This window comes from Lathamus discolor, chromosome 6 (assembly GCF_037157495.1).
Source record: "Lathamus discolor isolate bLatDis1 chromosome 6, bLatDis1.hap1, whole genome shotgun sequence".
NCBI lineage: Eukaryota > Metazoa > Chordata > Aves > Psittaciformes > Psittacidae > Lathamus > Lathamus discolor.
The window spans coordinates 7,885,317-7,900,718 of record NC_088889.1 but is presented as its reverse complement, the minus strand read 5'-3'; the positions used below and the strand labels follow the sequence as shown (position 1 = coordinate 7,900,718).

At 49.1% G+C, this 15,402-nt stretch overlaps 1 protein-coding gene across 4 annotated transcripts in view; it reads left to right on the top strand.

Moving 5' to 3' along the window:
• The window catches only part of CREB3L1 (cAMP responsive element binding protein 3 like 1), a 44,560-nt gene that overhangs the window by 24,669 nt on the left and 4,489 nt on the right, over positions 1-15,402 (top strand). For 2 of the 4 annotated variants that reach the window (XM_065686332.1, XM_065686330.1), the window contains exons 3-9: positions 4,135-4,295; positions 5,907-5,985; positions 6,921-7,081; positions 7,690-7,839; positions 8,556-8,614; positions 10,471-10,539; positions 12,445-12,544. In XM_065686332.1, the coding sequence (XP_065542404.1) occupies positions 4,135-4,295; positions 5,907-5,985; positions 6,921-7,081; positions 7,690-7,839; positions 8,556-8,614; positions 10,471-10,539; positions 12,445-12,544 (779 nt within the window). The remainder of the gene's footprint in view (positions 1-4,134; positions 4,296-5,906; positions 5,986-6,920; positions 7,082-7,689; positions 7,840-8,555; positions 8,615-10,470; positions 10,540-12,444; positions 12,545-15,402) is intronic. The other 2 variants (XM_065686331.1, XM_065686333.1) reach the window with 2 other exon arrangements.

Sequence of the window (15,402 nt, the reverse complement as noted above, 5' to 3'; positions counted from 1 at the left end):
GGAGTTTGGATTGAATATAGGAAGCATGAGTTTCTGGCTGCAACCAGTGCTGGTACATGTGGAAAGCTAAGTGGCTTCTTTACCAGCAGATCTTTTAGCAGGAGACAAAGAGGAACAGTCATTTCAAAGCCTATTTTTAAAACAATTGGTTTCAGGATAATTTATGATGGTTGGATATTTTTAGAGCTGTCCTTGCAGAGAGTCCTGTAATTTGTGGGACCGTGTGGGTGTCCCAACAGCTGATGGGCACCAGGCTGCCTGAAAAAGCAGTGGCACAGGCTCAGTATACACAGAAGAAAGCCGTTCCTTTGAGTGAGAGTGAGACCTGGGACAGAGGTTTCCCTCTCATGGCTGGGAATGATCCCAGCTCTCTGGTACAAAAGACAAGGCAAAAGGAGAGGAGCTGATCCACTGCCTCTTTGGTCCCTGCAAAGGTGCAGCCATCAGTTAGGGGCCACTCAGGGAGGTGCTGGGAGAGAGGCTTGTGGCAGGCCAAGCAAGCTCTGCCTTATATCAAAAAGCTTTCCATTTGCATTCCTTTTTCCTTAGGTTTAGTCCCAATATGATCTTGGAGGGCACTCAGCCCAAAGAGGCAGCCGGGCAACTAACAGAAAACAAACCAGCATGAACAAATAAACACATCCTTATTTTGCCCCTGCATATGAATATGAGAAGATGAAGCTTGGTAATGGGAGAAGCAAAAAGCATGAGTTTGTAGAAGGCAGTGAAATTAAGTCTGCCCACATGAAGCTACCTCTGGGACTCTCTCTGAGACACTTGTCAGCACTTCTGCTCCTCTCCTCTGTGTCTGGACATGCCCCAGCTTCAGCTGCAGTGTCTCCAAAGCAAGACCATGACTCTCTTGAATGGAGTGTGACACTGATCCTTGGGTAGAGGCCATCACAGGGTGTACAGTGCATATCCCAGGAGAGCTTGAGATGGACCTGGCACTTGCTCTCAGAGAGTGCAGATCAGCTCTATACAGGGAGTAAGGCCTAGCATTAATGTGGCAGGTATAGAGTTATCTATGCCCCTATCCCAGTCCTGCAGTGGGATAATTCAACCCATCTTTCCAGGGCTGTCTTGACTCATAATTGGATGTGAGTCATATTCTAGTGTAGCTCTGAGTCAGGTCCAGTATTTGCAACACTGTGCAGTCCTTTTGGCACAGTTCCATCCAGTCTCACTCCTTTTAGACATTCATTTCAAATTAATTACCCAGAAATGGCTTTTCTTTGACATTAAGCAAGCTCTGCTTGGTCTGCAGAGCTCCTCAGGAATGCTTGGGCTCTGTCTAGGCTTGAAGCTGGCTGAGACTTGCTATTTATCAGCTTTCTCCCAGCTTTTCTGCAGAACTCCAAAACACTTCCAAATCCTGCCACTTCCCACATTGTTCCCACTAACACAGGTCAGCTAGGGCAAGCCATTGGGTGCATTGTGACCCTGCTTATCAGTGGAGTCTGCTCTCCAGATGGTTTGCACATGCAGACTGGCTGCTTTGGTTCTCAGTACCAGCCCTAAGTTCTGCAGGGTGGGATCTGATGCCAGGAGCAGGGGGAGCAAAGACTGTGGGTGCTGGACCAGCCTCAGGCTGGTGCTTGCACACCTATACAGGTCCTGCTCTATGCTTCACCTCCTCAACCCAGGGCAGCTATGGATGTCTCTCAGCCATTACTTCTTTCCATTATGCACAGAGTATCTGGAGCAGGGGATGAGCTTCCTGGCATGCCTCACCCACCAACATAGAGTGAAACCTGCAGTGGTTCCAGACTGGCCATGCCTCTGAAACATATATGTGTCAGAACATAGATGCAGCAGAACACAGATGCAGCAGAACATAGATGCCTTCTTCTCAGTCCCTCATTGACCCTCTGATGTGTTTCTGATTCTGTAACCCAATCACTCCCCAGATAAATCTCCGAGGGTGGGAAAGAGAGCAGGGTCAGAATGTAGACAGGAAATGGGAGGACAGTGCATATGTATTTGGGTGTCTGCTCCTTTGACTGTCTGAACTGACAGCACTGGGGACTGCTCTCTTGCCGAGTCAAGTCTGCACAGGGAGAGCCCTTGGTGGTCTGCTCTCCCTTGTCTAGCAACTTGCTTCAGCAGCAGCCCTCCCAGGCAGAGGATGCCCCAGGCCTCTGAGAAAAAGGGAAATATAAAGCTTTGCAACAGAAAGGGAGGATGAGGAAGAAGAAGATCAAAATCAAAGTAAGACAACTTCAGATTAGCCAGAAGGCAAAACATTCCTGTGATGGGCATAGTGAAACTGTAGAAGAGATTTAATGGAGGAAGCTGTGGATTGTTCACCACCTTTCAGAAGGGTAAGATCAAGTCAGACAACTATCTGTCAGGACTGACACAGGTTTAGTTGAACTTGCGTAGACCAGTGGGATAAACGGGAAGGCATCTGAATGTCCCTCATCTCTGTGACAGGCTGTGACCAGGCAGAAGATGCCAGTCCACATTCTGTGGCTGCAAACACCTGTGGCTGTGTTAACACCTCACCTCCTTCTATCAGAAAAGGCTTGTCTGCATACCAGGGGTAACTGCTCTCCAGCACACAGAGCAGCCACAGGAGCGCAAGTCTGTGCTTGAAGATGTCCAGTCACACAGAATGAGCCTCTGCTAGAGACACCTGTCTAGGCAGCAAAATAAGAAGTGCTTGACCAAAGAAATAGTCCACTGGCAAGGGTAGCACTGTGTTAACTGATACAATTCTTGTCCAAGCTTTAACACTAGTTTTCAAGTAATAGCCAGAGGCAGAATTCTGTCATGTCCTCTCTCAATGGCAAAAGAAACTGAACTGGGGAAAGATGATGTTAACTTTTCTTTAAGTTTAGTTCAGATGGCAGCTCCCACAGGAATAGCTACTTGCTTGTGCTTCTTTGTGCAGGCTTTTCTGGAGCTGAGAAGGACCTTTTTCACCCTCTCCTCTTGCCAGGACATCTTCTAAACTGAAACCTGCACTGCAGAGCTGCTTTGAGCAGCAGGCAGCTGGGCAGCATCACTGAGCGCTGAATGCAGAGTGTAGTGCAGAGGAGTCAGGGATTAAGCCTGACTGTGGTCTCATGTTCAGCCAACTAGGGCACTGTCTGGTGACACACTTAGTCTGTCCTTTGTCAAGCTAAATGAGTTTCTGCTTGTCAGATAAAAAGGAGAAGAGGATGCATGAGGATTCGGGAGGAGGATGCAGGCTCCAGGCCAGTAGAGGAGTAACTGTTGGCGGGCTGAAGTCTTTGAAGAGCAATGAAGGGACCAAAACTTCAGAGCAGAGCCCAGGCAGCTCTCCTGCCTAGCAGGTTTTTGTTCCCATCTGAGCTGCAGCTTATCTACCACTGCCTGAATCCCAGCTCCTGGGATCTCTGGTTCCAGTGACAAGCCAGGCTCACACCACAGATGCACACAGAGCAGGCAGGGGTTGAACAGACTGTGACAGCACAGCTCCATTCACATCTCTTCAGATACTTCCTTTCCCTCACTGCTGCTTTTGTCCCTGCCAGCAATGGCAGCACGGCCCCAAGCAGCGCAGGATGGAGGAGGTAAGGCTAAGCGGAGCAGCTATGGGAGCAGCCTCACAAGCAGATGCTACATTGGACTTCCACAGAAATGGACCTTCCTCCTCTCCCATCATGCAGCAAAGCTCTGGTACCTGGCACAACATTGGCAGGTCACTGTCAGCCTTTCACTGCTATTGTGCTTGCCCTCTCACCAGTTCTCTAGCACAGAGATGGTGCTATTCTTTGTGACCTGGCAGGTCTGTGATGCTGGCCATGCTGCCTAAGAAGCAACAGCCCTGCATCCTCCTCTCATTGAACTCTAAATAGAAATAAGCTACAGAAGACAAGACTGAGACATGACTGGGGGAAGAAACCCCGCAGCTCTCCTCCAGCGCTCGGGCTGCACAGTCAGAGCAGAGCCACAACCCTTCTAGCTCTGTCCTGTCTGCTCCCTGCACGCTGGGGGTTCATTCCCTTTTGTACTCTGTGTTGTGGCCCTGCACATGCTTGTGTGGTGACAGTGCTAAACTTGGAAAGGCAGCCTCACCAGACGGGGGGAAGCTGTCTGCATGGCTTTTTATTTCTCTTGTCCTGTTCTTGCTGGAGTTTGACTCTCATGTTGTGCATGTTTCAGAGCTGGAGAATGGAGTGTGGTCGCTGGGGCCCAAGCTCTGCTCCATCATGGTGAAACAGGAACAGAACCTGGCTCTAGACCTGCCTGAGTCCCAGCTAGCTTCCAGCTCCATACCAGTGCTGAACCTCAACCCTCTGCAGAGACTGCCAGTCCCCGAGGAGGTGAGCCCATCTAAGATCCATTGGGAAGCTGGGCTCTCACACAGCAGCACCGCTGATGATGCAGGCCCTGCCATGTGTCCTGCTAGGGGATTTAGCTGCTAACAGACAGGAGAAGGTGATGCAAAGCCCAAATACTGCATTATTTGTCACCCTCCTCTTGAAATGGCAGTCAGAGGAGCAGCACTACTGATGCTAGATGTAACTGTTCTTGATTCCTGCAGTTAGGCTACAAGACAGCTTATGCTTCCAGAGCAAATGGTGGAAGGAAGGTTTTCTGAAGCACAGAATGCTTTACAGTCTTGGTTAAATGCAAGCATATTCCCTTGGCACAAAAGCCAAAGGCTTTTCAGCTTGCATGTGCTGGAGGCCTCCAATCTGCCAGTATTTCTGTAGCCACTCTTGGCTTATTTTAATCTTTCAGAGAACAGTGTCCATTAAATGTGATGCCACTGACGCCACAATTCTTCAGTATAACCCCTGCTCTGCCACTGCCTTTTTCACGGCCTCGGGCTTATCATATGGCCTCTCACTTTACCAGTTGTTCACTGGAAGTGGAGGTCCCACTCCAGATCCTGCTTTGCTTTTTCCTATGAAGCAGCAGGAATCATGATTTCTAAGAAAAAGGGGCCAAGTCTTTTGGTGATATATAAGTTCCTAAGAAGTCTTTGTCAGCAGGAGGCTCACTTATGCCACTGGTGATGAGTCTAGGCTGGGGGCTTATGTCTTCAGTCCAACCATGTTGGATGGGAAAGTCTGACTCATCTCACACAGACCTTGGCTATCTTATAGCAGCCCAGTAGATAACAGTAGAGCATCTCTGGGGTTCACTTCCTTTTTTCACTCATGCTGAGCATCTTCCCATTTAAACAACCATCCAAAACAAATGGGTACTTCCAGCCAAAACTGTGCACAGACTTCCTCCGTTATTTACACAGCTTGAACTTGCTGTGCCCTCAGAGCTCTGCTCTGTGTGCTCAGCAGCCATCCTATGGCGCTCTTTCAGCTGTATTTACAGTCTGGAGGAGTTTGCAGTGTGTCTGTTTAGTGTAAAAGCTCCCCCAGATGCTGGTGGGCTGGGGGCTGGTGAGCTGAGGGGCAGCACAGCCCAGATGGGGATAAATCTACTCTATTTAACTCTCAGTCCCCTGCGATTGGAACCAGCTGCCCAGCAGCCCTGGTGAAAATCATGTAAGCAGGACAGGGATGGTTCTGTTGTTGTTTCTGTACAGCCTCTATCCTCCCATTTCTAATGAAGGCAGATCAAAGAGGGTAATGTATAGGTTGCTTTAAATTCCACTGTCTGGGTCTAGCAGATTGCCAAGGATAAAAGTTATCTCCCTTTTGGAGGTACTCAGTGCACTGCTTGGCAGTGTATCCATCTGCCACTGCCTCTTCCTCTGCAAACATGTGTTTGCACTCTGTGTGCCCAGCCACACAGACCATGGGGACTTATATTTGGACTCTTGTTTTCTGTTACGTGTGGTGAGAGGCTGCTTTAGGGCAGAGCTGTGAGATGGGGTGTGACAGAGAGCAGGGGAGCAGCGGCTTGGGAGCCCTCTGGGCAGGAGAGGTGGCAGCACCCAAGAACTTCTTTCTGCTTCTCTTCCACAGACTCCCATAGAAATGACTCCAGCACCTGTGATCAAAGCTGAACCCAAAGAGGTGAACCAGTTTATAAATGTACCTACAGGTAAGAAGATAGAATTTGCTGGTCAACTTACATCCCTCTATACTACTCAGATATAGATCATTACTATACAGTGAGAAAAGATAAGAGCTGAGAGCAAAGCCATGCAAGGTAGCACTGGGACACAGACAAGTAGAGGAGTGAGTGCTGCACTGTTCCAACTCAGATCAGTGTCTGGACCAGCAGTCACGCACAGAATTGTTCATACAGGGACTCCCAGGCAAACCAGGATACTTCAGAGTTGGAAATATGCAAGAGAGCCTTTAAAATCCTCAGAGAGACTGCAGTGTTATCCAAAAACAACCATCTGAAAGTCAGGAAATTCAGGATCCAGTTTAATTTGAAAGAAACCCAAGCATCTGAAAATCTGTCGATGCATAAATGAAAGCACTATAGGAACTCCCACTGCTGCAGAGAGACATTCTTTAGGCATATTCCCACCTCCATGAAGGCCCCAGGGCTCTCCAGTACAAAGTGGGGACAGTTTTCAAGCGCTTGGAAACCAACTGAGTGACCGGAGCCCCTTTGGATCAAGCGTGCTGGCAAGTGTGTGAGCCCTGCAGTGTTTTTGGAAGAGCTCTTGTCTTACAGAGCTTCCTGTGCTTGTGAGCAAAACATCACAGGCTTTGTATTCCCTTTTGGTTGACACCGGAGTACCTTGTTGCTTCATAAATATCTTCAGTGTGTTGGCAAAGCCCCTGCCAGCTCTCTGACTCCTGCAGTTCCAGTTTAGCGCATCTGAGGTCAGCCTCACCCCTGTCTTGGGCAGTGCTCAGCCCAGCCTTGCTCTCAGACCCACCTTATCTTGTGAGAGACTCATCGCTGTCTTTTCAGTCCTCTGTTATGGCAGTGCCTTTCCCTGTTGCTGCTCAGGTCCCTGTGCCTGTACCAACAGGCTGACATGAGAGTCATTGACTTGATCTCCTTTTATTTCCCAGTAGATGACCTGGTGCAGATGCCTCCAACTCCTCCCAGCAGCCATGGCAGTGACAGCGATGGATCTCAGAGCCCCCGGTCCCTGCCTCCCTCCAGCCCAGCCCGACCTGCTGCTCGCTCTTCTACTGCCATCTCCTCCTCACCTCTCCTAACAGCACCACATGTAAGGAGGCAGGAGGATGTCACTGGGACACAGGGCTCCTTGGTGCTCAGAGGGGGCTGGAGGCTTTCCAAGGCTCATGATGGGTCTTCTGCTCTTGTTCAGGTCTCTGACCTGAAATGCTCTGGCAAGGCGATGCCTTAGCACAGGGAGTGGGGACAGGATGGTGCTCACAGAAGTGAGGAGAGGTGCAGTAAGTCTTGCACAGTGCCTACCAGCAGCTGCCCTGCTTTAGCAAGTGCTGTCTTTCACCCTGTACTTCGGGATGCAGCCTATGCAATGCAGAACTTTCTGAGGAGGTTAAAGGAAGAGAAGGGAATAACTGAGAATTCCCATAACCAAGCTGTGTTTTAAACATCACCCAGAAATTCTTTGGCAGGGTCCTGCAGTGCCAGTGTGTAGCCAGCCTTACCATGAAGGAGCAGATGCTCTCCCAAGTAAAAGAGGAAAGCAACTGCTGAGCTATGCCTCCAGGATCAGGTAGAGAGTAGGAAAGAGCACTGCCCTGCACCTATTTGTACTGAGCCCTTAGCTGCTCTGCAAGACTTTAAGGAGGATCACTGGGATAGAACTCCTTCCTGATGCTGATGGCTGCTCTCTGTGTGTTTCAGAAGTTACAAGGGACCTCTGGCCCACTGCTCTTGACTGAAGAGGAGAAACGCACCTTGATTGCTGAGGGCTACCCCATTCCTACCAAGCTGCCCCTCACCAAAGCAGAGGAGAAAGCACTGAAGAGGGTCAGGAGGAAAATCAAGAACAAGGTGACTGCAAAATATGTAATCATGCAGTTTTCATGGTTCCAGAGCGTGCTCAGCTGCAGTGCCACTCAAAGGTGGGATCCTGCCTTTGGTACTCTGGAACAAGCCTCCCAACACACAGAAATGGTGCCATGGGGCATTTCCGCATGCATGCTGGGCATGCAGCTGTATCTGGGAAGTGTGGCCTTTGGTGGGACCGCCAAGCTAAGGTCAGACAAATCAGCCTGGTCAGACCTTGCTGTGGGGGCCAGGAAACAAGAGCCATTGCATGGTGCAGGACGAGTGATGCACAAAGCTCATTAGTCAGGCAAAAGCTGTGAGACTTCAGACTGTGATTAGAAAGCATCCCCTGGGACAATAATGAGACCCTGAATTAGTCACCCAGTGACTCAGAAGTGGTCTGGGGCAGAATCTGACCAGATGACCACAGCACGTACCCATGTGAGTCAGAGGTGTTCAAAGCAACCCTAAAGATACTCTCAACAGCAGGGGGGACAGGCATGCTGCAAGAAATGGTTTTGGCCTGTAGGCTGCATACCTACAGCATCAATCCCTCTCAGTTTTGGCCTGGAGACCACTAGGAATGGCAGACTGGAAGGCGACTTCCCCATTTACCTTTAGGGTGCTGTGTGTGCAGGGAACAGACAAGATGAAGAAGCCCCAAACAATATCTAGAGGCTTCTGATACTGACTCCTCTCTGATGGCTGCCCCCTCACAGATCTCTGCTCAGGAGAGTCGCAGGAAGAAGAAAGAGTATGTGGAGTGCCTAGAGAAAAAGTAAGTTTCTTCTTCTCACCCTTACCTTTGAAAAGGAGCCCTGTCCATGCACAGCCCCCCTTTCTACTGCTTTTGTCTCTCAGTTGCTCAAAGAGCACGATTCCTTGCAAGGCTGGCTGCACAGAAGTTTGCTTTGGGATCCTGCCCCTACTCCCCTCCCTCCTAGAAATCCTATTGCAGGGTAACGATTGCTCTAGAAACCTTGTGTTTCCAACTGCTTAGTTTGGCTGGTCCCCTGCAGAACACAGGCCATTTTGGCTGCCAACAAGGTGGGATTTTGGGTAAGAGTCATGTTTCCCCACTAGAAATTGCTTCTATTTTGTCTGTCCCATACGCAGCAGGCCCTCTGAGGGCACTGACCACATATTTTCCCCCTCTCTTTCCATAAGGGTGGATACACAAGCATTTGATAGCAAGAAAAACCTTGCACTACAGTTATTCCTCACATTCCCTCCCCTGCATGAGCTCTGTTTTTCTCCTTGGAACCCTGAGGTCCTGCATATATGGTAGGCATAAGCCTAAGGTGACATTACATGGCACTGATAGGGTGGAAAATAACTCTTAAGGACCTAATCCTCTGATGCCTTCAGTACAAGCAGCCCCTGATGGGCATTCTCAGACAAAAAAGAAAGCCACAATCCAGGTGCAAATTCCTATTTCTGTGCAAATACCATCTTCTTCCCTGTTAACACCATGTGAGATCAGCAAAATGGAAGAAAATCAACCCCCAAACCCAACTTCAATGAGCTCTTCTCACTGATGCTATTTATTTATCTGCTCTAAGCATGCAGAAACACTGAATAAAACCAGGTGCCTCAAAGCACCTTCAAATTCTCCTGTCCTTCCATAAGCAGCACCTCTGTGTGCATGCCCAGGCATCAGAGCACATCACCCACAGCTCGTGTCACACCCAGATCCTTCAGCTGGGGCTGGGTTGTTGGCTGACCTCGCTCCAGTGGCAGGTCCAGAGCATCCGAGCTGGGGCCTCTTCCCCAGCCGTGGCTGCGGTGCCTGTGTGTGCTCAGCGGTTTGTTCCGCTGGTGCATTGCTGTGACAGATGGCTTTCAAACAATGCCAGGTTTAAATGTGAACCAAAAGCAGCATTCAGTGGATTCTTTTTAAATGGAACAAGTCTTTGGTCAACTTGGCTTTCTGGCAGAGCTGGTTTGTCAAAACCTCTGCTTGGGCCCTTCAACATTCAGTTTGACACCTTCGCTGCAAGCCCAATTTTTACACGGAACGCCTGGTTCAGAGACCGTGCTGGAAACCTCCCGCAGGATCAGGCTGTGTCCCTGGCCTGCCTTCCTGCCGGCCTGGAGACACTCCCCTTCTCTCATCCCAACCACTTTCCCTTCGAAGCCGTAGGATGGATCCTGCAGGTTCTCTGCTGCCCTCGTGTGCCTGCAGTGGGAGCTGGCCCAGCATCTGCACTGAGCTGCCCGGCTTTCACACACAAGGCGCACAGCCAGGGCGGGTTCTCAGAGTGGGGCAGGTTTGAGTTTGTCCCCCTTTTCCTTTTCCATGCTCCTTAGGGAGGTTTGCAAATGATGGAAGAGCCTGTATAATAAGTGAGTCTGTCCTGATTTGACTTGCCTGTAACCAGGTACTACTGGCATTCCGACCCTTGGGAAAGCTGGAATTGGGAACGGTTACATGTTAACTGTCCACCTTCAATATCATCCCTGGTCCATTGGGGCTGGCTGCAACCAGATAGGCCAGGAACATCTGGCTCCAGGAGCATATCTGCAGGTGATGGATGAGGCCACTGAGCTTCCACACACCAGGAGAGACAAGGATACACTTCCTTTCTCTGTCTGGCCTTTGTAACTAAGTTGCTGTGCATTTTATTCCCACAGGGTTGAGACATACACCACAGAAAACAATGAACTCTGGAAAAAAGTGGAGACCTTGGAAAATGCAAACAGGTAAGAACAGCCAGAGCTGCCCATGGTAGGGCAGGGGGGCAGGAAGGAAAGCAGGGGGTGAGCAGAGAAAGGCAGCTCCCCAGCTCCTGGCAGCACAAGCGCTGCTCAGTGAGGCGCTGGGTTTGAGCCCATGACAGCAGCTGGGTTTGGTTAGAGAGCCTGGAATGTTTGTGTTGGGAAAGCCAGGCTGCTCCACAGCAAGGGGAGGGAGGGAAGGAGCATTTCTCATATCCCTTCCTCCTTCTCCCTGCAGCCCTTTGGGCTCATGCTGCCCTCCCCTTGCCCTCCAGCCCTCTGGCCATCTCCAGGGCAGCTGCATCTAGGCAAGCCCCTCACACCAGCTTCTCAGACCAACTGTTCCTGCTCTTGGGCTCTTAGGAGGAATATAAGGCCCTGGACATAATGTGTCTGTTTCAGGTTTCTCTTGAGAAAGAGCTGAACAGCCTTGGTGAATGTAGGGGAAGCCCATTCCCCGAATAAAGGTAGAGATCCCAGCTACCATCAAATCCAGGGCAACCCCTTGTGCCATGTGGTACCCTGGCCTTTGCCCTGCCTCTTCCCCTTGCAAAACAAGCCCGGAATCTCCCTCCCATCTGCTGCTGCTATTCACCTGAAAGGAGAAAGCTTCCTTGGAAGCAAATAATAAAGATTCCCACCCTTGCCCTGGGAATGGGCAGCAGGAACTGAGCCTCGCACTGCTCCTCTTACTGGGGGCAGCACATGTGAGCAAGGGCAGTCAGCTGCAGGGCTGGTGAGGTGGGCACTCATTTTTATAGCCCCATTTCTATCACCCCAGCTGAAATCGAAGGGGAGAACTGCAGCTAGAGAGTCAGTCCCAACCCCCTCCCCCCCGCAGCCACTGCAGCTCATGGAGCCAGGAAGTTATTAGGGGTTATTTTGTTAGAATACGCATTGTGTTCTTTCTAATTGGGTTTGGTTTTTGAGCGCTGCCAGTGGGACACTCTGTGCTTCTCTCCACATTTCAAGGAGCAGAAGAGGATTTGGAAAGAGATAAAGCTGGGATTCTCCTGCAATCTCCTGGCTCCAAGACCTGGCATTTTATAAAAGCTCAAGCGTATTTGTGTTAGTCAGTGTTCCCAGTAGTCTGCATGTAACTTGCAGCCCTGGGGAACTGTGTGCTCTGTAGTCTCCCTCACCCCATATTTCTCCACCAGCCCAGTGAAGGGTTTGGTAGCTCTTAGTAACACACCTACTACTGGTTTGTGTTTATGTGTGCCAGTGCCCAGGTACAGTTAAATGGGGCAGAGAGACCTTAGTACATGTTCCAGCCACGGCAGCCAGAGAATGAATCTGAACTCAAGATCTGGCTTTGCCCACATCCCTGTGCAGGGTTTGCCAAAACTGAAGAAGCTGGAGGGGATTACAACTGTTTTCTATTTCTCCACCACTGGGGCACAGGTTGAGCTCCAAAGTGTGTGTCTGAGTGAAAAGGGAGCAAGTGGGTCTGTGCTCTAGGTCTGACCTGACCACAGAGTTCAGTTTCCATCCCAGAGCCTGGTTTTCATGGTAACCTGCCTCTCCATTGCTCTGGGAGGTGACTGCCTGGGCTTTGAGGCACCCAGGAGTCCTAAACGGGTCATTCATAATGGTGGGTAGTTGCAGTGAACGTTGTGGTAGATCTACTAGTGAGGAGATGGAGTGTGTTACCTTAATGTAACAGCATCTTGGGGCATTCCTCCTGCAGTTCCTGCACACTTTATATCTCAAACTCACCCGTTTTTGTTTCCCACTTCCCAAGCCTGTTTGGTTGGAGAACTTGAGCAAGACATAGCAAGGGTGAGACACTTGTTTTCACAAGAAGGGAAAATCAGGGTAATATATGAAGGGAGTACTGGCATTCTTGTATCCTTATCAAGCTGTGGTTTGGGTTGTTTCCTATCACAGGACTCTGCTCCAGCAGTTACAGAAGCTGCAGGCTCTGGTAGCTGGGAAAGTCTCCAGACCCTACAAAATGGCTTCCACACAGACTGGGACCTGCCTAATGGTATAAGCTTCATTTCCATCCTCCTTATGGGCCATGCTTCCCCAGCCAGCTCTGCTGATTGCCTGTCTCTGCCCTCTCCCCCCTGCTCAGCTCTGTTGCCAGTTACATCTGTCTCCTTTTGTGTCACAGTCACCAGAACTGGGCCCTGTATCGTAAGTACATGGGTAGTGTCAGCTGTTAATGCAACAGCATTAGAATACTTATTGCATTTTCACTGCTTTCTTCTCTGGACAAACCAGCACCTTGTTTGCTTTGCATTAGCTATTGGCCATTCAGCAAAAGTCATCCATGAGTTCCCATCATAACGGGGAGAGTTTTGTTTTGCTCAGTTGGTGATGCTTAATGTTTAAACCAGCAGGACAGGCCAACAGTTCAAGTATTCTTCCCAGTGGGCATTACCTTATGTTTATCAGCAAGAAACAGCATCTGTTCTTGCTATGTCTGTACATCAGGCTTTGTTAAGTCCAGCTGGAATTCTCTTTGATTGCCCTTTTTGACTAACCGAAATGATCTGGGGTTGTCTGATCGTTTTGGTAATCCTGTTTGCCTCTCCTTTCTCATAATGAAGCAATATTGGCTTCACTGTGGAGTTTTGGGGCATGCCAATGTGTGTGTGGCCATAGATAAGAGTCAATTGCTTATTCTTCATCTAATTTTTTTGCTAGGGTGAAAGTTTCTGATCCATGGTAAGAACAAAACCTTCAACCCTGTGATGTCTTTGCAGCACTGTCATAGTAGTAGATGCTTGTGACAACTTTGTCAGAGTTAGTTACCTACATCTAGAAATCACTTCAGTACTGTTAACAGGCATGAAATGCAAGCAGATGGTGAGGTGCTTGCCCCACTTTCTCAGCACTCCAGTGTCCTGAGGGGTTGTTTTTCACTCTTGGTTCAGTTCCTTGGTTCGAGAGCCCCTGCTCTGTCATTTCCAGCGTTTTCTCCTTCCAAAATTGGCTCAAAATTTTGCTACTCTTTGCTGCCCCCGTGTCAGACCAGATTTTAATGCCTGACTCTCTTTTCTGTTGGCTGCTCTGTGGCTTCATTCCCAAGTTCTCTCCACATTTTCGGGTGTGACCCAGCTGAGCCCAGTGACTCATTGCACCTTAATGCAGCAGCTCATCAGAGCACCCCTGACTCCTGAAATCCTTCATTGCTACTACCTGGAATGAGCAAGTCCAGAAGAGGAGCCCTCCAGACATCCCCTGCACTACAGGCTGATAAAATACCTAGTTTAGCTTCCCAGCAATGTCTTATCTCTCCTTGCTGCTCCCTTCGTTCCACAGCATCCCAGCCCACACACCAACTCTCTCAGGCTTCCTGGCTCTGAAGCATTCAAAGAATTTGTCATTTGCTTTTCTATCTTTGGCCAGTTCCTCTCATAGGCCCCCAAGTTCCCATTTCCAAATACAGCATTCCTTATCACAACAGATATGTAGAATCATCATGCCTTGCAGCATGGGAGTGGAGCAGAGCACCCTTCTTTTTTAGCCTTGTGTCATTCCTGCTGGATATTGTCCTTAAAGGCCTCCAGTGATGAACAGAACTCAGCTTCCTCAAGCAAATCATTCCAGTCCCTTGTTATCTTTCCCAGATAAAGCTTTCTTGCTATCTCATCTGTCTTCCTTGCATCAGCTTAAGCCTATTACAACTTCTGCCCACTGTAAGCAAGACAAGTTTACTTTCCCTTTGTGCAGCTGTATTTTACATATTTGATAACAATGGTTTTTGAGCAGCTCTCTTCAGTCTGCTCTGCTAAATCACCACTCTTTCTTCAGTCTTCCCTTGCAGGCTGAATCACTGCTTGTTCCCAGACTTCTCTTCCAGACTTTTTCTAATTGCCCCATATCTTTATGGCAGCACAGGGCCCAAAGCTGGACACAGTGGTCCACCTGAAGGCTGGTACAGAGCCAGCCAGAAAGCCTGTTCACCCTGCATGGGCTGAGATTTGCCCTTTGCAACATGACACTGACTTATTCCCACCACGTGCTTCATTTTAACTCCCAGATCCTCTTCCTCCTGGCCACAAAGCCATTGATGTGCTTCCTCTGTCAATCAGTCCTGCCACCTCCAGGATCTCAGCAGGTCTTGACATTTGTCTGTACAAATCTGCTGCTGTTCTCTTGGACCACTTCTCCCTATGGTCAAGATCATTCCAAATTTGAATCCTGACCAGAAGCCAGTCTGCTTGCAGGCTCTCCCATCTGTAGATCTGACACAGTCCATCATCCAAGCCAAGCTTAAAACTGTTGAATCTTGCCAGAGCCATAACAGAGCTCTCTGCTCCTCCATCTGCTGCTTCCCTTCAGTTTGACAGTGAACCATGTGAGAACTCTGCTTTCAGAATGTCTTTTTTTTTGATTCATTTGGCATCCACCTTTCCAACTGGTTTTGCAGTGGTTTCCCTCGCATTTTAAGAGGGCAAAACAGTGAGATGGTCAAAAGCTGTGATAGTCAAAGTCAAACCAAGAGTTATTAAGTGTTGTATTTTGAACTGGAACCGAATCGGAGCACCAAAGTTAACCTGAAACAAAACAGAGTAAAACCAATGATGGTTTGCAAAGTCCCAGCTGAAAGCCATGTTAAAGCAAGCTGTTAAGTGTACTGCTCTTTCCCAGCCCATAGAGCCTATATTGATGTAGAAGCGAAGAACAGGCTTCACAGGGCTGGCTCCCCTTCCTGGGAGCTGTGTGTTTGGTTGTGATAATTCCAAGCAACATCTATTCAAAGTTTATTTTTCCTTCTCTTTTTTTTAGTGGAATAAGAGTTCTAAATGCCTTCTGTGCCTGATATGATGTGCTTAGACATTTAATTCCCTTACTTTAAAGCTAGCCATGAAGAGTCTGAACAATTAAAATCCC